The sequence below is a fragment of the Ursus maritimus genome, unplaced genomic scaffold (genome assembly GCF_017311325.1).
Source record: "Ursus maritimus isolate PB19 unplaced genomic scaffold, ASM1731132v1 scaffold_7, whole genome shotgun sequence".
Lineage (NCBI taxonomy): Eukaryota > Metazoa > Chordata > Mammalia > Carnivora > Ursidae > Ursus > Ursus maritimus.
The window spans coordinates 56490041-56516876 of NW_024426885.1; the positions used below are offsets into that span (position 1 = coordinate 56490041).

General features: G+C 42.6%; 1 protein-coding gene across 1 annotated transcript; it reads left to right on the forward strand.

Moving 5' to 3' along the window:
- Positions 1-1055: 1055 nt before the first annotated feature.
- On the forward strand, positions 1056-21524 carry PBLD (phenazine biosynthesis like protein domain containing). Its single transcript, XM_008695944.2, has 9 exons — positions 1056-1139; positions 10977-11076; positions 11454-11552; positions 14180-14289; positions 14376-14405; positions 16763-16851; positions 17114-17292; positions 19891-19953; positions 21023-21524. The coding sequence occupies exons 1-9, from the start codon at positions 1056-1058 to the stop codon at positions 21133-21135; spliced, it is 867 nt and encodes a 288-aa protein (XP_008694166.1). The 3' UTR covers positions 21136-21524.
- The last annotated feature ends 5312 nt before the right edge of the window (positions 21525-26836 follow it).

Sequence of the window (26836 nt, forward strand, 5' to 3'; positions counted from 1 at the left end):
CTACTCAGTCATCAAAAAAATTGCAGTCTTGCCATTTGCAATGACGTGGATGGAACTAGAGGGTATTATGCTAAGCGAAATAAGTTAATCAGAGAAAGACAATTATCATATGATCTCACTGATATGTGGAATTTATAGAAACAAAACAGAGCATGATAGGGGAAGAGAAGAAAAAAATAAAAGACAAAATCAGAGAGGGAGACAAACCATAAGAGACTCTTAATCATAGGAAACAAACAGGGTTGCTGGAGGGGAGGCAGGTGGAGGGATGGGGTAACTGGGTGACGGCCATTAAGGAGGGCATGAGATGTAATGAGCACTGGGTGTTATATAAGACTAATGAATCACTGACCTCTACCTCTGAAACTAATAATACACTGTATATTAATTAGTTGAATTAAAAAATAAAAATAAAGTATTTTACACCTCCCTGGAAGGAGCCCTCCACCCTTTCCCATGTGATAGGTAGATGACAAAAACCTGATTGGGTAACAGGCATCTGGAGGGTTAATCAGATTAAAACAGAGCCAATAAGCCCCTAAAACTCCTAGACTTAGAAACTCCAGTGGCAACCCTCTCGGGTCCCTTCCCTCTTCAGGAGCTCTCTACTATCACTCAATAAACTTTGCTTTGCGGCCCACCACTCTTCGTCTTATCTACCTCTTCATTCTTCATGCAGCGTGACCAAGAACCGCTGGCACTGAAGGGAAAGAAATTCTGCAACATGTCCCCTTTTACATTTCAGGCACTTCATTAAAAACATAACCTAAGCTAGTATGGCTACTCCAAGAAATGATATGATTATATTCCTAAGTATACATACAGTAAAAACCACAATACAAAATTTGAAAATCAAATATCCTATTCATCCAGCATTTTAAAACAAGTTCAATTTAGAGACCTAAATATTAGGGGGTTACCTATCTTAAATGTAGGTGTCATTGCTTGACCTGGGTTGTTGGTGGCTTCTGTACACCAAGTAAAACATTAACGTCCTGACTTGTTGCACCGAGTAGAAGTAGAGCAGGCTCCCAGCAATTCTGAGAGCAAGAAACATGAAGCTCCCTGTTTTTGTAGTAGATGCCTTTACAGCAAAAGCATTTCATGGGAATCCTGCTGCTGTTTGCCTCCTAGAAAATGTAAGTACTTGGTTTTGAAGTGTAGTACCTGAAGTTCTAGATTCCTGGAGAACCAAATATTTCCTATTAAAAAAAAATCAGACCGACCTGTTTGTCTTTGGTTTGTGTTCTATGTCAAATGATATCAGCAATGTTCATGTCTGCAAGTTGATTTTGACCAAACCATATGATGAGAATGCTTGCATCCAGATTCTTTAAGTCTGGAAAAATAGAGATTTATTTAAGGAAGAACTAAAACCAATTAAAAAAAGATACAGAGAGCCCTTTGTTAGCTATCAGGCTTTCATTTAGTGAGCACTAATTGTGAAGGTGAATGAAATTATACGAGTTTTATGTGACTGGACATGGCTGATATTATATTTAACATAAAAGATTTTATTTTATTTATTTATTTTTTTTAAAGATTTATTTATTTATTTATTCGACAGAGATAGAGACAGCCAGCGAGAGAGGGAACACAAGCAGGGGGAGTGGGAGAGGAAGAAGCAGGCTCATAGCAGAGGAGCCTGATGTGGGGCTCGATCCCAGAACGCCGGGATCACGCCCTGAGTTGAAGGCAGACACTCAACCGCTGTGCCACCCAGGCGCCCCAACATAAAAGATTTTAGCTGAATATCTTTAACCTTACCTATTTCAGACAATTAGAAATTCTTTTCAGGACCAAGCGAAAAACATTTTGCAAGGAATTAAGTTAGTAAGTAGAAGGAAGGAATTAAGCTCTAATATAGGGAGAACTTTGTTTCCTGAAAGTCTCATTTTAAAAATGGCTTTTGAGGGGCACCTGGGTGGCTCAGTTGGTTAAGTGTCTGACTCTTGATCTCAGCTCAGGTGTTGATCTCAGGGTCATGAGTTCAAGCCCCGGTGGGGCTCCGTGCTGGGCATGGAGCCTACTTAAAAAAAAGGGGGGGGGAAGGCTTTCGATTAGGATAAGTATTAACAGAATAGTTAAATATTCATTGACCTTAGGTGCTTTGTGTTGGTACCTGACTATTAGGAAACAAGCCAAGGAGACCTTCCACTCAGAGCAGTTAGTTCAAGGGTAGATTATCTGAGAATTATTCCAGAAACACAGTAAGCAGTTGTACTAGTTTGGGCAAAGTGTGTGTTAGGGACTTCAAGTGCAGTGAATGTCAAGCTGCACATGAAAATCACCCAAGAATCTCTGGGGGTGGGACCCAGGCAGCACTGTTCTTTAAAGTTCCCCAACTGATTCTAGTGAGCTCTCAAGATGAGTGGCTGGGGTTTTACTGAGATGGGTGAAGATTGTTGGTGGAACCCTTGTACACTTATTTTCTCCCCCAAGCAGAGCAGCAAAATGGTGAAGAGTCCTTATCTTACCTTAAGAATATATTCATTATGCAACCTTGCAGCTGGCATTTTCCAACCGTAAAATGCGGAAAGCAATAAAGTTAATAGGCTTTATCAAGTAACACAAGAGCTTGGGAGGATTAGTGAGAGAATGATTAACAACCAGATTCTACATCGTGAACTTTGTTTAGAAACAAGCTGGCAAACAACTTCGTGTCAAAGAAATGTGGAAATGACTGAAACTGCTTGTCAAGAGTCTTAGTATATTTGTTGCATGTCTCCATGTAGTATTCTTGAAGAGTTCTGAAAATAGTTTCAAGCAATTTACATACTCAATTTTCGCCAGATGACAAGAATTAGCATTAGTCTTCAACGTATTCCTTTTACTTCCAGTACACTCACTGCACACCAGAGCCTTTCTCTCTCTTCAAATATATTTTATGTGTTATTTATATATTTGGAAAAACTAGGATGTAAAAATTTAAGCAAAGAACTCCGCATAGTTCAAAGCGATCTTCTTCAGTAAGAATGGAAGAAAGAGAAAGAAAATAAGGAAGTCCATGATTCACGAATGTTCTGTGAAGAGTCTCCCAATTCACTTCTGGGCTTTGGATCATTGGTACCAGACTAATTTGGTGGCTTGTTAGGGACAACTGAATAGATAATCTAAAGAATAATTCACTAGTTTTCGATTCTGTGGATGTGAGAATCCTGTTCTCCCGGAGACTAATTTGGCATTTCCCCAACTCATAACCAATAAAAATTCTAATGGAAGTATATATTGTAGTTTATGCCCTTGGACTCTTTTGCCCATGGCTGGACACAGTGGATGCTTGAAACGCCTGGAGAGAACACAGGTAAACTCAGGAAAATATCAGAGACAAGTAAGTGCTAAACCTCATAATGTTGCCCACAGTTCAGGAGGTGTTTAGCCTATCATTACCATATTCTACAAGTATTTATTGACATCTACCACAAGCCAGACTTTGGGATACGGATAGGAAGTACAAAGATTAGTAAGTTTGCCTGCCCTCAAGGAGCTCAAGGTCTAGTGAGAGAAACAGACTTGTAAACCCAATGATTATTCAATAGTTACCATAGAGGCTAAAAGATTTCATGGTACCAGGTACAACAGGGACTCAGAGAACAGAACAATGTTGGACTTTACGGAGGAGAAACTACCTCAGGTTTTAAGCGAAGGGCTTCAGAGGAATATTCTTTTTTGTTTCGTTTTGTTTAAAATTATTCGAAAATTTGACCAAGATGAGACTAATCACAAAAAAAACTTGGTGGACAGACTTAAGACAAGGCAATTGCACTTTGAGCTGTTTGAATACTTGAAAAAAGAGACTTCTTTTTTTAATAGAAGACTTCTGGAAGTAAGGAGAGTAAAAAATTCTGGGTCGCACCATTCCAAGAGCTTCTAGACTATTCTAAAGTTTGTTTTCTTTTCTAGACAAGTCCATTTTTTAAAATTTTCACATGAGTAACTTATAACACTGTACATTAGCTGAAAATAAAAGCAAATTAAGGGTTAAATGAAACATGGAACAGATATTTGAAAAAAAATATTTAAAACCTTAAAAAATTGATGGTGTCCTCAAATGCCTGACAATCGATTTGACAACAAAGATCATGGAGAGGTACGGAAAATGTATAGAAACAATATTTTAAAAAAATTTTGGAGGGCACCTGGGTGGATCAGCAGGTTAAGCATCTGCCTTCTGCTCAGGTCATGATCCCAGGGTCCTGGGACCGAGCTCCACACAGAGCCCCGCATTGTGCCCTGAATTGCATTGGGCTCCCTGCTCAGTGGGGAGTCTGCTTCTCCCCCTCACTCTCCCTCTGTGTGCTCTCTTTCTCTTTCTCAAATAAATAAATAAAATCTTAAAAAAAATTTTTTTAGGGGAGGAGGGGCAGAGGGAGAGAGAGAGAGAGAGAGACTCTTAAGCAGGCTCCATGTCAAGCATGGAGCCCAGTGCAGGGCTTAGTCTCACAATCCTGAGATCATGACCTGAGCCGAAATCAAGAGTTGGATGCTTAACCGACTGCACCACCCAGGTGCCCTTAGAAGCAATATTTAAAAAAATATATTTTATGTATTTATTTGAGAGAGAGAGCGAGCAGGAGGGAGAGGGAAAGAGAATCTGAAGCAGACTCTGCACTGAGCGCATAGCCCGACGTGGGGATCCACCCCACAACTGTGAGGTCATGCCAACACCTGAGCCAATACCAAGAATTAGAGCCACTAGGCTCCTCTAGAAACAATATTTTATTTATTTTTATTTTATTTTATGATTAAATATTTTATTTATTTGAGGTAGAGGAAGACTGAACGAGAGAGCAGAAACAGGGGAAGAGAGGGAGAGGGAGAAGCAGGCTCCCCACTGAACAGGGAGCCCGATGCAATGCAGGGCACAATGCGGGGCTCAATGCGGAGCTTAATCCCAGGATCCTGGGATCATGACCTGAGCCGAAGGCAGATGCTTAACTGACTGAGCCACCCAGGTGCCCCCAGAAAATATTTTTATATTTTTAAAATAAAATAGATATATTACTTTGACAGCTATGTAAAGACTACAGGAACTCATGGCCAACTACTTGAATAGGTCAGAGGGCTGGGGTAGCGCTAAGGGGTGATATGTTGTTTATTTTTCTGCCAATCAGACTTAATTACTGAAAATAACATAACAACAGGGGTAGGGAGCCCGTATTTATTCTTCATGTTCTAACAAAGCCTCAAGTTGTTTTGTTTTGCTGTTCTTGCTGTTGTGCATATGTGCACATGCACGTGTAGGTGTGTGTTTAGGGAGGGGCTTCTCAACAGCGGGTATTGATACTCTGGACTGGGTAGTTCTTTGTTGTGTGAGGCCGTCGTGGGCAATGTTGGCAGTATCCTTGGCCTCTGCCCACTAGATGGCAGCAGTCTTCCCTTCGCCCCCTGTCAGGACAATTAAAAATTGCCCCCCCCCAGAACGACTGTGTCAGAGGATCTTTTCTAAAGACTGATTTTATTTAAAATTTATCTATCTATTCATTCATTCACAGAGCATGAGCAGGGCAAGGGGCAGAGGGAGAGAGAGAATCTTCAAGCAGACTCAGTACTGAGCGTGGAGCCTGAGGTGGGGCTTGATCTCACAAACCTGAGGTCATGACCTGAACCAAAACCAAAAATTGGACACTTAACCAACTGAGCCACCCAGGTGGCCCTCAGAGGATCTCTTCTAAACAGCGCCTTATTCTTGGGTTTTCCTGTTGCAGTTATCCATAAGAACAACAGTGCTGTGTGTCTCGTGTATGCATGCACTCCCATCCAGCTGACATTTACTGGCTACGTACCATGTGCTGGACACTGTGCCAGGATCAAATATAATATTCATATCTATGCATTTTTATTGTTTGAAATACTAACCCAATCATTTCCAGTGACAGGAAGGAGGATTGGCTTTGCACTTTTAAAGAGGAATGCCTAGTTTTAGTTCCTAAACTAACTTGCTTTCCAGTTTTCCTGGTTAAATTTAGAGGGTAACAAAACCCTTAAAAAAAAAAAAAAGCCTCTTTGCAGCTTGGTCTGTTTTGTATTTAGGAAAAACGAGTATATAGCAATGCTGTGTTCAGTTTGTGCTTTAACTCATTTGGGGAAGCTCATGATGCAGTGGCCATTTCCCAACTTGGTGCCTTTCCTTAGAGGATCACTGGCTCTGCGTGCCTACACTGGGTCAGAGGCTCCTACGATTTCTAAGGTGTTCCAAAGTTATATCTCATTTTTATGCCCCAAAAAAGGCATGATGAAGAGTGCGGAGAAGATTTTTCCAGGGCACTGAAGGTTTTCTCTTGCCCAGTATTTGAGGGAAAAGAGCAATACAAGGGAGGGGGAGATGCTGATGTGGGAATTTCTTTCACTGGCTTCTAGAATATAACTCTCAGCCATGGCTATGGGAGCAATGACTTCAGGCAAGTTCAGCCAGATACTGTGCTAAATTGCTTTTTATATATTATCTCATGTAACCCTTACATCTACTTTAAGAGAAGGTCCTTTTAAAAAATTTTTATTTTAAACTAGGCTCCACGCCCAGCATGGAGCCCAGTGCAGGGCTTAAACTCACGACCCTGAGATCAAGAGTCAGATTCTAAACTGACTGAGCCACCCAGGCACCCCTAAGATTAGGTCCTATTATTAGTATCATCCCCATTTTATAGATGAGAAGACAGAGGCCGAGGAAAGTTAAGTAATTACCTAGATGGCTGACTTCAGGATCCCACCACAGGTCTGCCTGACTGCAGATCCCATGCTTTTAACTCATCATACTTACTGCCAGACTAGATGTCCTCCCCTTTTATGTTCTCCCATGGTACCCCTTACTTCCCAGTTGGTAGCATGTGTTGCTCTTGTTGTAATTCATTCAATGGCTCTCTTCCTCACTAGACTGCACATTCTATGACATCTTAACCTCTTCTAACTTATTCCATGACACGTGGCTTAGCAAACGAGAGGCACTACATAGCTATCTGTTGAGTGAAAGTAAATCTATTAATTAAATTATGGCAAGATCTCTTTCTAAGAATTCTAGCTGACTAACAACTACTGATCTTTTATTGTCGTTGGTAAGTTGAGATGGGCAGGCTATGCAAAGTGAGTATGAGCTTTGGGTTCTATGATGGAGCTGGAGAGACGAGGCACCCACAAGAATCATCAGGAACAACTGAAGACTGCCTACAGTTTGAGTGCTGCATTGTATGGACATCACTTCAAAATAGGAAATCCAAGTGCTTCAGAAGGAATCTCCCATTTCTTCCTGGATGATTTAGAACTTTCCGTATCCAAGTGCATTTCCTTTGCTGGGATCTATCTACAGCAGAGGGACAAATGAACAAAGACAGGACCGGCATGTTTAGGCTGTCATATTTCCAAACTGCCACAAGATGGGAGTATTTTAAAACTTTGCTCTGATTTTCTCATTAATGTTTGTGGGCCATATGGTGATGAAAGCTTAGCGTCCCAATGCAGCACACTGGAACTCAGAAAAACAAACATGGCTCTGTCTTCGCTGTCAGAAATTTGACTCATGAGATCGCCAAAGGGAAATGGATATTAAAGCAAGAGAATTCACAGTTGTTGGTGTGTGACTGTTACGTGCTGCATTTGAAAATAAACAACTTTAGTGTAAAATGAAAAAATTGGAACAAAAATTCATTTTTTTGCATGATTGCAGTCTTTTTGTTTCTCAAGCTCCCAAAGTTGCAGCAACTTTAGCCTTCTAATGATTCACCATTATCTTGACCTTTGGCTCCAGCATAGAAATTCGGCTGCCTGTCGTGCATATCGAGGAGGGCTGCTATTAAACTTTCTATGGCGTGTCTGGTCCCTCAGGCAAATAGCAAGTGCATTTTGAGTGTTCTGGGACATAAACTACAGTTGCAGAAATTCAAATGGCAATTGGTACAATACACCAATGTAGAGAGGACAGAAGAGCTGATGGTCAGTGAAGTGTGTATTCCAGCCGGTGTGCAAAAAAGCCCATTTGCAAAGAAATCCGTTAACAATAGATGGTGAGCTTGGCTACAATGTAGGATGCTTTAATGTTTTTTGAGACTCTTGTCCTAAAGGTGGAGGGAAACAAGAGACAAGGAAAGGAAGGACGAGGATAAGGAGTTTGGCCAGATCAGAGGAAGGACAGGCAGGCACCGGAAGTTTCTGCAGCCACCGCGGCAAATCCAGAAAGACCAACGCGGGCTTTTCTTTATCAGCCCTTCAATCCCCACCGACGCCTGTGACTGCAGACTCTGTAGTGGGGAATTAATTGGCCCCCAGTTTCTCAGGTGTTGTACGCCCAGGCATGCGGGCCGGTTTCCAATAAGCCGAGAGAAGTGCTTCTTAACATTGTTGCCTGGTTGGCTGGGACGTCCCACAGACCCCAGCCCCTCTACTCGGGGGGGACTGCTCACTCCCCAGGCCCACGGGTGTGACAGGTGTTCATGCCACTTCATTCCTACCATCCTAATTCTCCTTACCTCGGCTCGCAGAATCCTAGAGTGTCAAAGATTTAACAGAAGGAGAATAGAAGTGAGGTCAAGTGACTTTCCTAAGAAGCATCTCCAACACAAAGCACTTTGCCCGCATTCTCCTCTCCAGCTCACCAAAATATGCTCTTTTCCTAAGTCCACCTCACAGCTTCATCTTCAAAGTTCTAGAGTACTTTTTGTCAAAATCTATGTGTCTCAATTACATACTCTCAGGTGTTGCCCACTGTTGCTGATTCTCCGCAAGATGCTAAGCCCCTTGAACATGGGTTCGTATCGTAACCACCAGGGCTTCTCAAACTTTGATATGCACGTGGATCACCTAGAAATCTAGTAAAAAAAAAGAAAGAAGAAAGAAAGAAAGAAAGAAAGAAAGAAAGAAAGAAAGAAAGAAAGGAAGAAGAAAGAAAGAAAAATTCTGATTCAGAAGGTCCGGGGTGGGGCCCGAGACTCTGCATTTCTAACACATTCTCTCGGTAGTGGTGCTGATGCTGCCGGTTTGGCACAGCACTTGGGAATTGAGTGATTGCTGCTTTCCCTTCCAAACGCTGCGGACTCCGTCTTAACTGATAGACATTGGTTCTCCCGTCTGCAGTGTGCTACAGGGATAATAATAGTCTGTCTTTGCTATGGGAGGCAGAGTGGTGTGGCTGGTTAAAGCATGGGTTTCGAGCCACTCAAAATCAAAGCTAACATTCACCAAGTACGTGCTATGTGTTAGGCACTGTGATGAGCACTTAACACGCATGACTGGATTTAATCTTTTGACAGAAAAGTGTTAAATAAAACACAAAGCCATTGTGTTACGTTTGGGTTTTCAGACAATAAATATCAATTTCTTAAGTCATTTCTCTCTCTCTAGGACTACAGAGCGTCTATAGATTTTGAAGACAGTGTCCCTCTAAGAAAACCTTAGTAAGTCCGCTAGGATTTTTGTATCAGCTGATAGTTTAAAAATCATGACTGATTTCTCACAATAACCACTGTTTTGCGCCATATATGCCATATACGTGTATGTGGAAAGTGTTTCAAAAGAATTTGAATCAACTAAAAGATGATGGGTGTTTAACTCGCAAAAGTCAGATAAGTGAATTATGAATTTATTAGTATAAAGTTATAAATCTTATTTCTGGGTTTCGGGGGCTCAAGAATAGTAAATTTGGCCAAAGCAAAAGTGAGTGCATTTGTCTTGAGACTTCTTTAGAATTCAAAATCTAACCAGTGAGTATTTGTGGATTAAAAATTCGATTTTCATTCTCTAAAGGAAAACTCATATTTCTGACCCATTTTTTTTCTTGAGTTAAGAGGAATGTGTGTGTATGTATATATATGTATTTGTGTGTCTCTACAGGAACTCTTTCAGCTAAGTGCTGTTGTCCTCATTTTAAAGGTGTGGAAACTGAGGCTCCATGAGATTAAGTGACTCGCTCACTCTTGCACTGCTACTAGGACCTGACCCAGGATACAAGTTCAAATTATTTTTTAACCATTTATTTTGAAAAATTAAAAACTTACAGAAAAGTTTTGAGAATGGTACAATGAACATCCGTATACCTTTCCTCTAGATTTACTGGACGTCACCATTTACAAAGCCCACATTCCTAACCACTCTACCATTTATTTGGCATATTGTGACCTTAGGATATTACACAACCTCTCTGTGTTTGATTTCTTTATATGCAAGTGGATTAAAATATCTATACTGAAGGTTTTAAAGATGAAGATGAAGTGGGGTGCCTGGCTGGCTCAGTCGGTAGAGCATGTGACTCTTGATCTCAGGGTCGTGAGTTCACGCCCCATGTTGGGCATAGAGCTTACACACACAAAAAAAGTAAAAATGAAGACGGAGTGAATAATGTATTCTTCCAGCAAATGTTTCTTGAGCTCCTACCATTCTGGGATGAATACAAGGTATAAGTCAGAAAAAAGCAAGATAGCACATTGTATGCCCTCATAAAGTCAGATGTTGGGGGACAGACAATGAAGGGACACACTGGGTGAATTCAGGTGGTCTAACCACTGGGAGGAGACAAAGCCTTTAGACAGAGCAGTCTGGAAGTCTTCCTGGAGGAAGTGACCTCTAGCCTGAGGCCTGACTCATAAAAGGGATATAGAAGGGAGCAGAATGGGCCAGCCTACCCAGAGTGGATGCTGAGGATATTTTTATCCAACAAGAAAGGGAGATTGTGGAGTTTCCCTTTGTGGAGACTGTTTAGAAGAGAGCACATGCTCTCAGGTAGACTAGAAAATAATCTGATGAAAGACAGGGCCAGTAGGTTTTCCAGTCTGTTCCAGCCTTGTGCATCTACAGCTCTTCATAAAGTGCTACAAGCATAGATTTCCGAGAAACAATCTTTATAAAAGTGTCCTGACTTCTTGGCAAGTATTTCCTTTTAGGCATGTAACTTTTAGTATTAATAAGCTGTGTTATTAACTAATGGCAGTTGCTGTCCAAGGAAGTCTGATTTGTGTTTCTGGAGTCTCAATAAACTTTTGTTTCTAATTTAGAAATTGGATGAAGACATGCATCAAAAAATTGCAAGAGAAATGAACCTCTCTGAAACGGCTTTTATCCGAAAACTGCACCCAACTGACAACTTTACACAAAGTAAATATGCTTTTTTTTTTTTTTTAAGCCATTCTTGAACGGTACCAGAAGCTGCTTTTCCAGTGGGGGGAACGATATTTCAGAGAAATGCCCACTGACTATTTGCATGCAGACAGGAGAGAAGGCGGGGAGATTCTGATTTGGTTTTCAGTTCATCTGGGGGAGCAGGTGTTGGGTAATTTGAATGCTTCAGCTCCAGATCTGGCACCGGGGAGCCTTAGGATGCTGGCCTAGACTTCAGACTTGACTCCTTCACAATGCGTTTCCCCTATTAATCATGCTAGTGTAATATTTAGAAAAGAATAAGAAAACGAAAAGTTTGTGACCCACTTGTTTGGGAATGATCTCATCTCTCTTTGGCTTTTCCTCCTCTGAAGGTTCCTGCTTTGGATTAAGGTGGTTCACGCCGGCGAGTGAGGTTCCTCTCTGCGGCCACGCTACCCTGGCTTCTGCAGCTGTGTTGTTTGACAAAATAAGTAATGTGATTTTCTTTTATGAACCCGTCACTGAGCAAAGAGCAAGTATTTTTAAAAATTCTCACTCTTTGTGATGAATCAAAGTCAGTGGTATCAAGACATTACAGAGTCTATTCATGCCCATGACGCTGAAACAAATATAGCCCCCGAAACTTTGGCCTTTCTGAATATGTGCTGGGCCTGTTGGAAAGCTATGGTCGTTGTTCCCCAGAATGCCATTTTATTTTGAGCAGGAGCTCTCTGGTCTCTGACCAACACAGGAGGGGAGCTTGCAAGACATAATAGGCGTCTCACATGACGTAGTATTGGGGAACCATAAGGCACATTTTGCTCCGGATTTGTCCCTAACCACATTGAGATTCATTTCACAAGGGTTCTTCTTCTTGTTCTTGTTCTTGCTCTCTCTCTTTTTTTTTTAAGTAAACTCTATGCTCAACATGGGGCTTGAACTCACGACCCCAAGATCAAGAGTCACATACTCTATGGTCTGAGCCAGCCAAATGTCCCTCACAAGAGCTTCTTTACTCTAAAGTTTAAAGATTCATGAGCCCCGACTATCTACATTTCCCTTGTGAAGAGATGATGCTGTACCAGTTTTCGTCTTGCTACATTTAGTATAATAAAGATCAGGGCTCTGTGGGAATGAGGCTGAGGAGAGACGCCTGGAAATGCCCTAAAAGTGGAGATGGAAGCAGCCGTGAATAGGTCTAGACAACAAACAGAAAGTTAAACAAGGAAATAAACAGGACGATATGGCAGAGGGTAACTGTGGGGAGAGCAGCGTTGGAAAAGGAGGTTCTCTGGGGAGTGACTTAGATGGGGAGGGTACGGGGAGGTGTTATAGGGCAAGTTCCCCTGGGAAGCACATTGTATGCGGGGAGAATTGCAGGCAGTGTTCTTGGAGTCAATATTGGTAGGGGAGTAAAGAAAGCAGAATAGAACAGAGGGACATGTAGAACTGCAAGTGGTAGCAACAAAGACAGGCCTAGGCCAAATCCACAGGGAGATCCTTCAAGTAGTATAGTTCCAAGTTCCAGATAGAAACAAAGGTTCAGGCCTTTATACTCTCCACTGACCAGCCTCTAATGCCCAGAAAAGCAGCCTGACTTTGGGTAAAGTAGCTCTACTCACCAAGGGTGATTCGCAGAGTGGGACTCAGCTGAGAGCTGTCAGTCCCCAGCACCCCCTGCAGCTGGGACATGGCTGCATAAAGGGGGAGACAATCAAGGCTTTGGGCTGTGCCTGAGAGTAGGCGCCTCCTTAAATGCTTGCCTCTGTGTTTCCCTGCCTCACCTAGTCCTGGCCTTCACAGGGCAAGGTTGAAATGCCAGACAGCAGCGTCCACTAGAGAAGGGGATCTTCAGGCTGAAGACTAGGAAGCCATGTGTGCAAAGAATTTGAGTGGGAGGAGGAGTATTTGGGCAGAGGCAGCAGCAAATGCAAAACTCCTGAGGTGTAGTCTGTGTACCTGGAGTGGCTGGAGTTTCCTGGGGATAACTGGGAGGAGATAACACTGAGGACCCTCTATAATGTAATCCACTATATGTCTTAACAAGATAATTTTGGTTTTTGTGGATAGCGGACAAGAATGAGGGCAGGCGAATAACCTGAACTATGGCTTAGGAACTCAGTCTCGAAAAAAAGATTTTACTGAAGTTGGATTGAGTGCTTTTTGAACACCCCACATTGTTTGGTGTGAGGCAGAGATCTGGAACAATAGCCTTCAGATGGATCACCCCACAGGGTGGTCTTAAGGTTAGATAAGATAAAGTATGAAAAAATGCTTTGCAAATAATGATGTCTTCCACCAATTATAATGAGAAAAATTAAACTTTGGGTTTTAGAGTATACATTTTATATTCAGTGAAAGTTAATCAAAATGCCAAATTTCCTTACCTTTTAGACAGGGTTAAGTTTTACAGAAATATTAAGGGAGAGTAAAGAATTAGGTCACAGATCTTTGTTTTCACTAAAAATGTTCCCCACGTTGAGTTCATTGAGGTGGTCCAAGTTGTATCAGTAACATTAAGGACTAGTATACCAGCATTTGTGGTTCAATCTTTAAACAAAAAATTCATGTGTAGCTTGGTTTATTTAGGGTAAGCTCGATTTGTTTCTAGTAGACTGTCCATAATTTGTATATTCTATTTGTCATCCCCTTGGCATATTTTAGACTAGTATTATTTGTAACAATCTAGTATTGTAGGTGGATATTTAAAAATCTGCATTAGAAAACACTATTTAATCCCTATGAGGTAGGTTTAATTAATACCCCATTTTATTGATGAGGAAATTGAGGCTTAAGGAGGTTAAATAATTTGCTCAAGGGCACAGTTAGTCAGCATAAAGGAGCTGGCATTTGAAGCCCTGCAGTATGATGTCAGGCCCAATCAGTTACGTTCTTGGTTCTCAAGAGAGAAGTTGGTGAGGGCTGTCTCTACCCTGGATCCCAGGAACCCAAACCCGAACCTCTCCTTACACGGAAAGGCAGCATTGCCAGGGACAACACTATAGTGATCAAAACAGATGTGCAAATATAGAACAACATTTATTTTCCTATTTCTTGATTTCCTTTCAAAGAGTTTTCTAATTGTCAAAGTAAGACACTTTTTTTTTTTTTTGGCAAGAAAACGTGAATAGCACTCTAACCTTTGTCACTCTGAGTGGGGAACTGAAGGCCAGAAGAGCAGAGGACGGTATTATCCTGGATCTACCTCTTTATCCTGCCCACCCCCAGGTCAGCTCTTTATAACTATTGCCACGAACCATATTAACTGACAGCTTTCGGACCTTACAATGGTCTTGTCTTTCTTCCCCATCTAGGATTTCCATGAAGTGGAGGACTTGATAAAGGTTGGTGAAAAGAACTAAACCTAAGTTTGTGTAATATGTTTGTGTCATATGTTGTTTGAACACAATGATTCAGTACCGTTTGGGGGTGCTTGGGTGGCTCAGTCGGTTTAGTGTCTGCCTTCAGCTCAGGTCCTGGGATTGAGTCCCGCATCACGCTCCCTGCTCTGCGGGGAGCCTGCTTCTCCCTCTGCCTCTTTCTATTCTCTCTGTCTCTCATGAATAAATAAATAAAATCTTAAAAAAAAAAATTCAGTACCATACGACCCCCAAAGACAGGCCTTCTATCAGTATAAGCGTTCCAGCCTAAGCTTGGATGAAAAGTGCATGGTGCATTTGAGGTGTGAATTATAATGTTGAATCTATTTGGTGAGAAGCCTGAACAGTTGTCTCTGGCTCTTCATGGCCAGCATTAGCCTCCATGAGGGGGAGGAGAGACTGCTGTGTGGTGGGCCAAGCGTGAAAGCAATGGAAACAGCGGGGCAGGGTGCCCCGATTTCTGTGGTGGAGAATGAGGCTGAGGTGAGGGGCTGTGCTTTGATGGAGGAGGGCAGGAAAGCCTGGGCAGCTTGATAGAGAAGGCAAGATTCACAGCCTGGCTTCCTCAAGAGATCTAGGTAGGGGTGGGTCTTCAGAACAATAATAACGATCATGCTAATGAACATTTTTGAGAGTAGCCCCTGGGCAGTACCACGCGGTAAGCTCTTCACATGCATTTTCTCACTTAATACTGTCAGGGTGAGGAAGGCGCTACAGTCGTCCTATGGGGATTCCAGAGGGCAGCACTGGACAACCCAGTTCTTAGTCTGTAGAGACGAAAGGGCCTGGTCAGGACGAGGGCAAGGGCTGCGGTGAGAAAATCAATTCTCACTAAATGGCTTATTGTGGGTACCACTGGGGTGTTTCTCGGTGAATTTTCAACTACAACATTTATAATCTCTTTAGCGTCTTGCATTATCTATGTTTTCAAAGAGTCGAAGCAAGCCTTACAGATTTCGATTTTACACTCAGCGCCACCCATGCCTTGGGTTTTGGAAGACAAGCCAAATTCATAAATGAACTACTTTAAGCATGTGGACAAGAAAACGAACAATATTCACAGTACAGACCTTGTTCATGGTGGAAAGAACTTAACATGGTGTCTCTAAGCCTCAGGGTCAGCATTTGTAAAGTGGGGATGCCAGAGGGTTATTTATCCTGAGTGTTGTTATTTTGTCTTCCTAGAAACTGGTCATGATTCCCAGCTGAGAATTAGACTTTAAAATTGACATCAGAATTCGTGCAGAGGAGGGCTGAATGACCCCTTGGAGAAACTGGAAGGCCCTGAGAACAGATGGGGTCTGGCTGCAAGTCTTTCCATTTCCAGAGGGAGGGACATTGTTCAGCTGTGGTCACAGGGGCAGACTATCGAGGCACCACCCAAAGCGGAGGGAGTCTTGGATTTGGGACCCGGAGCATCTTAGTCCCTAAAGAAGGTTAGAGAACCTGAAGCCACCTAATGATAGCCAGACAACTACAATGTAATTCTCATCTGCTCTGCCTACAGGCAGTGGTGGTGCCAAAGGGTGAGTTGGAGGGGCTTCCCCTGCTCATCAGCCCCTCAGCACTCCAAGTCAACAAACACACAGACACAGAATGTTCCAGGGTGTTAGCAAGACTATGCACAGTCTCAGGTAAAGGGTGAATCCGGGTACCTCTAGGAAATGCTGCTACGTTACTGATCTGCAGCATACAGTCTACGTGAAAACAGGGCTTGCCGAGCAGAGTGGCATTAAGATGAGTGGTCCAGTCCCCAGTTCCATTCAGACTGCTGGCCCCGAGTCCTTGCCATGTAGAACCTTCTAGCTCCTGCTGCTGGGACTCCACATGTATTATTTCATTTAATCCTCACAACGGTACTAAGAGGTGGGCCTGAGGCCCCCATTTCTACAGACAGTAGACAATAGTGACTCAGAGCTTTGACTCCAGGGCCCCTCAGACCTGGGTCAAGGGGTGTGTGTGTGTGTGTGTGTTTGTGTGTGTGTGTGTGTCCCTGGGCCTCTCTAAGTCTTCCTCCTTATTTGTGAGGAAAATGCCCATTTGAAGGATTAGCGTGTCGAGGCACATGGTAATACTTGTGAACAATGCCTGTCTTCTGCTCTCAGAAGATGAGCTCAACCCCCTTAAAGGTCTCTGGTCTTCAGAAAACTGGCCTTCCTTGGGCAGCCCCTGGAGTCCTGAAACTGAGCTACAACTCGGGATTGGAGACATTGGGTGTGCCCGGCACTCAGGAGATGCCCCTGAGAGGCTGTTCCCCATGCAGAAGATCGATGATTTGGCCCAGGGCGCACTCCTGAGGGGTTTTTGGTCTGTGTCCACAGACTGCCATAGGTGATACCCGGGTCCAAGACATGTGCTATTCTCCAGATACCCGAAAACTCCTTGTCCGGCTCAGTGATACTTACAAGAGGTAAACAAGATTTTTGGCTTTAGCAGCACTTTGGGGAGGGCTGAGAACCCAGATTTATAGCCCTGGCTTTGTCTGGCTGTGCTAGGTCCAGTCAAACCATGACTGATGCATCAGAGAGTTTTGTTCCCCGGGAGGAAGATACTCCACTTGACCCCTCCTCCCCTCCTGCTGAGCTGTTTGGGCAAAAGCTGCACCCTCGCTGGCTTCCCAGAGTCTGTGTAGTGGTCTGGGTTTGTCCTAATGCATCCCATTTATGAAGCAGGTCATTCCTGGAGAACCTGAAGGTGAACACACAGGATCTGCCGCAGGTGGAAAGCACAGGGAAGGTGAAAGGGCTCATTCTCACCCTTAAAGGAGAGCCTGGGGGGCAGACCCCAGCGTTTGACTTTTACTCCAGATACTTCGCGCCGTGGGTTGGTGTGGCCGAAGACCCCGTAACAGGTACTTTTTGACTTGGGTCCTGGGGACGGTTCAACAGTGGAGGAAGGTAACAAATAGCTCTTTAAGTGCCCTTCACATGACCCTTCAGGTTGTTTGGGTTTTGAGCTGTTTTTGTTTCCCAATCTCCCCCTACCCTATTCCTTCTCTGAAGTCTCATGTGAAAACCACTGAACTACGGAGGCAGTACAGCAGGGTTAAACCTTCACGTTCAACAGCCTGGATTTGCCTCCTAGCTGCCTAGCTGTTGACCTTGGGAAAATAAGTTAAGTTTTTAAAGTTTCTATTCCCCTTGTTGTGATGAGCACTGGGTGTTACATGAAAGTGATGAATCACTGAATGCTACTCCTGAAACCAATATTACACTCTATGTTAACTAACTAGAATTTAATTAAAAACTAACAAATAAAAAAATAAAGTTTCTATTCCCTCCTCTATAAAATATGAAAAATACTTCATAGGGTTATGTAAAAACAATGCATGGTAAATGCTTAGCGCAGTGCCTGGCACATGAGAAGTGCCTGATAACTATTAGCTATTTTAATAATAATGACAGAACTGGTTCCCTGAGCCAACACTTCCAGATTTGCCATTTGCAAAATTCAGGGGCCGAAGTCCACTATAGTCACAAAGCCTTTTTTGTTTTTTTCAATGATCAGCCTGCGTGATCATTGGCACCTAAATAGGAACTCCTGGGTTGTAGGTGGGAACTACGGACAGGAATAGCGTTCCCAGAACTGCCCCCCAAAGTGGGTGGGATGGCTTTGGGAACATGGGGATTCAAGATCTATCAGCCAGAAGCAGAGGGATGAAATCTAAGATGGGCAAGAATGTGAAGCTTCCCCTTTTCATCCTCTTAGAGAAGAGTGGGCTGTGCAGAAAAAGGGAGGAGTGCTTGATGGAGGAGGCTGGTGGATGGGATGGTGGCCAGGGCAGAAGGAGGCTGGAAGGAACTTCTAAAGCTCCTGCTCTGAACAGAAGACAGAGGCTCAGATGGTTTCAGGACTTTGACTTAGTTACTCTCTGAGAAACAAAACACATGTATTTCAAAGCTTAGCAAAGCACTTTTCTTAAAGACTCGGGAAAATGCCCAATGACACCCAAACAGGTACAGTTTGACCCTCCCCCATGGAAAAGAAGTTTCGAGTGCATTTACACATGCACAGCTGCTTCACAAAGATTTTAACTGGTACAGGGAGCAAGTGTTTCCCCTGTAATAATGCTTTTCTAAAGTGGGAAGTTCAGTGATGATCAACCGTCTCAGCTTGCTTGAGACTGAGGGATTTCTCAGCATACAGGACCTTTGGTGCTCAAAACAGGGCAGTCTTGGGCAAACTGGGATGACTGGTCACCCTAGGTGGGCCTCCCATGATATTTAGGAAGTTTGCCTGAAAAAAACCCCATCCTTTTCTCCCCCAAAGACTTTTCTATCAGTTATTACTTTACATTTTGTTTCTTCATTTTAATATCTATTCACTGATCTAAAACTAGGGCACAATTGAGTGAAAAAAAAAATGCCTCACTAAAAGAAAGTTCTTTTGGCACTCAAAACCTAAAAGTTTTGGCTTGGTGGAAAATTTAACCTTTTGTCAGAGTTCTCAGTTTTCCTTGCATGTTCATCCTAGGAGGAAGGAGCTATTTCCCTTAAAAGATAGAGAAAGATTTAGGTGAAGCCTAGATCTTCCTACCATGGGCTGACAATGAACTGATTGGACAAGAATCAAAACCTGCAGTTTAATTAATTCAAAAAGATATATACACCTCTATGTTTATTGCAGCATTCTGTACCATAGCCCAGGTATGGAAGCAACCCAAATGTCCATTGATAGAGGAATGGATAAAGAAGATGTGATGTGTATACACACACACACACCCCCACACTAGAATATTATGCAACCATAAAAAGGAATGAGATTTGCAACAACATGGATGGACCTAGAGGTATTGTGCTAAGTGAAATATGTCAGACTGAGAAAGACAAATACCATATGATTTCACCCATATGTGGAATCTAAGAAGCAAAACAAATGAAGAAACAAAAAGCAGAATCTGACCTATAAATACAGAGAACAAACTGATGGTTCCCAGGGGGAAGGGGGTCAGGGGATGGGTGAAAAAGGTGATGGGGTGTGGGAGGTACAGGCTTCCCATTATGGAATGAATAAACCACAATAATTAAAAGCACAGCACAGGGAATATAGTCAACAATATCATAATAGCTTTGTATGGCGACGGATGGTAGCTACACTTGTGTGGGCACAGCATAACATGCAGAGAAGTTTAATCACTGTGTTGTACACCCGAAACTAATGTAACATTGTGTGTCAACTAGACTCAAATTAAAACATTAGGAAAACCCCCCTGCAGGTTAATTCGGCCTTCAGAAACTGTAAAGCATAGCAGTTACTTTGTTTGGAGGAACTTACCCATAAATTCTGTGTCTTCCTTTCTGTGTTCATTCATCATTCCACACTCTGCTGTGGTCATGCCCAACATAATGACGAAGTCATCTAAGGTTTAGTCAAACTGGATAGTGACTGCTTATAAATGTACCACAATGTCACCCCTGTTTTTGTATCATAACTTTTTATTTCTTTTAAGGGTCTGCACATGCTGTTCTCAGCAGCTACTGGTCCCAGCAACTGGGGAAGAAAGACATGCATGGTAGGGCAGTTTTTGTTGTTTTTTCATTTTTTTAAAAACTTGGTAACTTTAAGCTAGCATTCCTTCTCATATGTACTATTGACTTGAAGATGCAATAAAATGTCATATATCACCCATATGAAAATGAAAGGGTTTAAATTCCTTCACCCTGAATCCTCTACTCAGAATATCTTCTACCCCTGTTCCTCCCAACATAGGGACACAATTCTAATACAGTAAGTGCCCAAGAAATGTTTGTTGAATAAAATTAACCAGCTATATAACTTTGGCCCAGTGAGGTTATTTAGAATGTGACAAGTTGAGATGGGATGATGGCCAAAGTTCCTTATTGCCATTGCCCGTCACAGGATTGAATCAAACATGTTGCTTTTGAACCAAGTGCCCTAATGACTTGGGGAGGGGGGAGAGGAAATAGATTTCAGCCAATGGAGGCTACACAGTCCCTATAATCAAAGTAGGAATCTCACCCTCCAGGATGGAGGTCTTACCTAGCGGGAGGGTCAGGCCTCCGTGACTCTGATTTGGGGATAGCAGGTTGGCCGGTCTCTCTTTGGTGAACCTAGTCTCTCCCCTGCACACTGAGCCCCAGGAAGGCAGGGGCTGTGCCTCTCATTTGCCTGACATGTGTGGTTGCTTGATAAGCACATGGGTGAACAAGCTCCATTTGTCCTTCAGACCTGGAAAGATGGGGCTCTCTCAGGAGGGCCAGGATCACCCCTCTTTATCCTTTTAGACTTCTAGTCCATGCCTCTATCTTATCACAGGTCCTCACTTACTCCTAGACAGAAGTGGGGAGGAAGCTATGGGCGGGGTGTGTCTGGGACATTACGGGAAGTGACAGAGGAAATGACTCAGGAAGAGAAGAGAAGAAACTGTGTTTGTGCTCCCTCGGTCCTCTGGAGAACAGGGCAGGCTGGGCAGTGCTATGGATAGAGGACGGAATTTATTCTTTCAACTGAGTTGGGAGGGTTCTGGAGCTTATAAGAAGAGGTCTTTCACTACGTTCTGTGAATTAGAAAGGGTGAAAATGAACAATATTAATGCATGACTTGTTTTATGTTTTCTTTAGCCTTTCAGTGTTCCCGCCGAGGAGGAGAACTGGAGATGTCACTGCGTCCTGATGGACGGGTTGACATTAGGGGTGCCACTGCTGTTGTTTTGGAGGGCACGCTAACAGCCTAGAGGTGGTTGTGGTTCGATGCTAAGATTTTGAATAAGTATTTTCTGTATAAAAAGAAATGTAAGCGGCCTTTACCAAACTTGCATAGCAGCTCAGTTCATCCTCATGTTAGAAATAGGAAAATGAAGACATATTAAGGGAAATTTCATCATGCTTCCTGACTAATTAATTAACGGAGTTTTGGCTCTGCCCATGAGTGTATTTGAAATAGAAGTAACCAATAACAAAGAACAATGTTGTCACCTTTGATTCTGACTACCAATCACAGAATGAGGGGCACATTTATGAGGAGTAAGATCAAACCATTTAAACTTAGGTGTGAGTATCTGATAGACTATTTCGTAGCCATTAAAAAGACCCAGTAACTATGTGGAAATACTGAAAAATATCTCATGACATAATACGAAGAAAGGGAATTACAGCAGACTACAAAATGTTAGCAATGTTGTGTTATGCCTGTGGACAATATGAATGTATATGGACAAAGACGGGTCATGAAGAGAAAAAGGTGACAGCTGTTCATATGTGTGTCGGGGTAAGATTGGGAGTCATTTTAAAGCACCTGAAAAAGTATTTCCCTTATTGGAACACACTCATGTTCAATAACTAAAAACCAGGATATATAACAGAATACAAAACACCCAGAAATTTCAAAAAATGTATGTGTATTTAGTGTGATAATAAAACTAAACACTAAAAGAAATATAATATCTTTATCTTGATGTATAGCTTTAGAGTGATAACTTAAAAGGCATTCTTCTCTTACCTTAATAAAATTGGTTCTAATGTCACTTTGAATTCAGTTAAATCTGTAAGGTTGAATCATATAATTGATGTTGGGATGGGGACTTTTTCAAGTCATTAACAATGTTTTTTTTAAGGCGATCTCATCGATGACAATTCTCAGCCATCCCAGAAACTGCAAGCTAATCAGTTAGAAATTCCAGTAGTGTCCCAATTTTTGTCACCTTACTGCTACCATGTTTTCTATTTTTATTTATTTTTGCTAAGACATGTGACAGTGAACTTCTTCTAGCAGTGATCTTGTGTTTCCCCTAATTTGCAATGAAGTAAAAATTCATGGGCTTCAGGGCTTTAATTTAATGAGTTACCAATGACCTGCCACACACCTCACAGCTTCTCCCAACACATCAGTGGGTCATGACACCGAGGGTGAGACTCACTGGGCGGTTTTCACAAAGTGCAAGGTTTTCTCCACCTTGAACTGAATTGTATGAATGATTTTATATAAATGCATAGTTGAAAGGGTCTGAATTTTATCTCCCCAATGTATGCTAAGTTCTTTTTAAAAATTATTTATTTTAAACATTCCAGTATAATTAATATACAGTGTTATATTAGTTTCAGGTGTGCAATATAGTGACTAACAATTCTATACATTACTCAGTGCTCATCACGATAAGCATACTCTTAATTTTCTTCTAAGTTCTTAATACATATTTTTGGGATACAAGTCCCTGAGGTGACTTTGAGTTCTTTTTTTGCATGAAAGTTGCTATTGGAAACATCTGAGTTGAATTTTCATCCTATATTTTTAAAGATTTTTATTTATTTTTTTTGATAGAGGGAGAGCGTGAGCGGGGTGGGAGGTGGGGAGGGTCAGAGGAAGAGGGAGAAGCAGACACCCCACTGAGTAGGGAGCCTGATTCAGGACTCGATCCCAGGACCCTAAGATCATGACCTGAGCTGAAAGCAGACGCTTAACTGACTGAGTCACCGAGGGGCCCCTTCATCCTGTATTTTTAAATTTTTGTTCACTTTTATAAGTGACTTAAAAAAAATTGTCCATTTAGAAATGAGCAGTTGAGTCAGAAGAGTCAGGGCACTGATCATACTTATTGTGTTTACTCTGTTGACCTGGTCAAAAGTTGAGGGGTTGTACGGGCCATGGTGCTCAGAAGTAGCAGCCACGGAAGCAGGGATGGGGGCAGGAGAGGCATACCTAAACAGATAAATAAGAAGAAATGAAATGGCATCTGTGGGCAGCAGGAGCAAAGAGCTTCTAGAATTAGCATACTGTGCAGAGAGAGTTTTTTGTTGATATGAGCAGGGCAGTTTTGTTCCATGGTCATGAGAGGCCCAGGCTCATTTTGCCCTCTGCTATTTCAACATGTGGCCTCCATGGTTGCTGCAGCAGGAGGAAAGAATGTGTGGAAATCTCACTCTGTTTGGCTCAGAAGCGATAGGTGTCGTATACCCCCATTTAAGAGCAAGGGAACTGAGAAACGTGGGGGAGCTCATGGATATATTCTGCATATGGTAAATATAGCTGCCACACCTGGAGGAGATTTTCAGGCCATTCAGACAGTACCCCCTAGGCTGACATTACTTGGGTAAATTCATCCCAGTCCAGGGGCTCAGGGGTGCAGGCTCAGAAGCCTATTATGTAAATGTACCGAGAGCAAATCTATCTTTCAGGTACAGATTCACATTTAACTAGTGCACAGAGACTGATGTATAGAGCCAGAATACAGATTTTTTATTTTACAATGAGAAGTGTAATCACAGAATGGATTAGATCAGAGCATTTTCTCTCCATTTGCACATCTGTTTGGGAAGCTAAATTATAATCAGAAAGTGGCTTCATGACTGTGGAGCTGAAACGAGGAGAGTCAGCAAAATGGACCTAAATGGCAGATGTCATCAAGATGTAAGATTTCCCACTTCAACAATGTGTTAGAATCCCATCATAATGCATTTAATTTACTTGAATTTAATTATATATGCTCATGGCTTGGCCAAATGTGATTTTAGGTTTAAATACATTTATTTTTGGAACGACCACTGTCCCTAATTCAAGCCAACAACTTTATCTAGCCCTCAACAAAACAGTGAAGTGTTCCAGCCCTAGAGAAAAACCTGGCAGTATTGGGCTTGTGCACTAGGATATCAGTCTACTGTGCTTTATAGGTTATTTACAGGATTTTCAAGGATAATTTGGACAGCACTCAGTTTTTGCCTTATGTACCACATATGGTAGCTTGCCTCCAAAATGGATCTCAACAATCCCACCCTCTGTGCTCAGACCCTTGTGCAGTCGCTCCCACGTTTCACCAGGGTTGGTCTGCATGACCAAAAGAATATTCAGCAGTGACGGTATGTTACTTCTGAGATTAAGTTATAAAAAACGGCATTTTATGTTTTGGTAGATGTGTGTGTGTGTGTGTGTGTGTGTGTGTGTGTGTGTGTGTATGTGTGTGTGTGTATGTGTGTGTGTGTGTGTGTGTGTGTCTTTCTCTCTCATCACTTGCTCTGTGAGAAGTCAGCTGCCCCTTGTGAACTGCCTTAAGGAGAGGCTGGTGAACAGCCACCTGAATGGGCTTGGAGACAGACCCTCTAGCCCGCCAAGGCTCGGATGCCCCTGACACCTTGACTCAGCCTTCTGAGACCCTGAACCAGAGGCACCAGCCTAAGCTGTGCCAAATTCCTGACCTGCAGAAACCGAGATGACAAAAATTTTTTTTAAAGATTTTATTTATTTATTTGACAGAGATAGACACAGCCAGGGAGAGAGGGAACATAAGCAGGGGGAGTGGGAGAGGAAGAAGCAGGCTCATAGTGGAGGAGCCTGGTGTGGGGCTCGATCCCATAACACCGGGATCACGCCCTGAGCTGAAGGCAGATGCTTAACTGCTGTGCCACCCAGCGCCCCACAAATGTTTGTTTTAAATGACTAGGTTGTGAAGTAATTAGTTTAGTAGCAATAGATAACTAATGCACATGCTGTCTATGTACTTTATTTTTCATTTTGTTCTGAAAATTTCAAACATATTCAGAAGTATAGAGAGTATGCAATGAGCTCCAATGAACGTATCACCCAGGTTCAACAATTTCTCACTCATGGCCAATCATTTATGCCTCCACCTACCTCTCCTCCCCCTCTGGATAATTATGAGGCAAACCCATTGTTTTGAAGCAAACCCATTGACAGACATCATATACTTTTGCTGGCAAATATTTCAGTATTTAGCCCTAAAATATAAGGGCTCTTAAAGAAAGTAACTGTGTCAACTATACTTCAATTAAAAAAATAAAAAAAGTTACTTTAATACCAGTATCACATCTATGGTACACAGACTCTTAAGGTGACCCCATGATTCTTGCCTCCTTGCGTTCATGCCTTTGTATAATCACTTCCCTTTGAGTGTGACTTGCCTCTAACCAAGAAAGTATGACAAAGATACTTTGGGATATATGTGATTACATGGACATGATTCCATGATTGTACTACTTACATAAGGCTGTTGCACTAGTCTTGCTGGATTCTCTCTCTTGCTCACCCAGAGAAAACAAAGTACCATGTTGGGGAAGCCTCTGGAAGCTAAAGGTAGCCTCTAGCCAACAGCCAGGACCAGAGGGAGGCTCTCAGTCCTACAACAGCAAGGAACTGAATTCTGCCAATAACCTGAGTGACTTGGAAGCAGACCCTTCCGCTCAGTTGCAGAGAACCCAGCCCTACCTAACACTTTGATTTCAGCCTCGCAGAGAACCCAGCTAAACCATGCCTGGCCTCCTGACCCACAGAACCAGCGAAATGACAAATGTCTCTGTGTGTGTGTGTGTGTGTGTGTGTGTGTAAGATTTTATTTATTTATTGTCAGAGAAAGGGAGAGGGAGAGAGAGAGAGAACAAGCAGGGGGAGCAACAGAGGCAGAGGGAGAAGCAGGCTCCCTGTGGAGCAGGGAAGCCCGACATGGGGCTTGATTCCAGGACCCTGAGATCATGACCTGAGCTGAAGGCAGATGCTTAACCGACTGAGCCACCCAGGTGCCCCAAATGTGTGCTGTTTTAAACCATCAAATTTGTGGTAATAGTTACACAGCAATAGAAAACCATTAGAGCATTAAAAAAAATAGAAACAGTTACTTAATATTTTTGAATATCCAGTTAATGTATCTATTTTCTTGCCTTACAATTTTTTTTTTTTAATAGGAGATCTCCCCTAGATCCAACTTGGCTGGGCCTTGGTGATGCTTGTCTCCCGGAGCAACCTTTCCCAGGGCCTCCACTGCTGACCAGCCCTGTCTTTCCACTTCGATCAGATCAGATTATAGTCAAGCTGTTCCATTCCTTTAATGTTGTCAGACATTGCCCAATACCCTTGAGGTAGGGGCAGGGGGCAAAATCAATCACCTTGGTTGAGAACCACAGCTTCAAGTTGACCTCGTTTTTTCCTTCTCTGATTTGCTTTTAAAATTTTTATTATATATATATATATATATATATATATATATATTTAAAGATTTTATTTAATTCTTTGAGAGAGAGAGAGCACGAGCGGGGGAGAGGCAGAGGGAGAAGGAGAAGCAGACTCCCTGATGAGCAGTGAGTCAGTGTGGGGCTCTATCCAGGGCTTGATCCAAGGCTCCATCCCAGGACCCAGAGATCATGACCTGAGCTGAAGGCAGATGCTTAACCATCTGAGCCATCCAGGCACCCCTTATTATATATATTTTTTTATGGTTTAACTCTCAGAGGGTAGATTATTTGCCTCTTTCCAAGATCTTCTGGAATCTTTCTCTTGCTCACTCAGAGGAAGCAAAGTACCATGTTGGGGAAGCCTCTGGAAGCTGAAGGCAGCCTCTAGCCAACAGCCAGGACCAGAGGGAGGCTCCCAGTCCTACAACAGCAAGGAACTGTATTCTGCCAATAACCTGAGTGACTTGGAAGCAGACCCTTCTG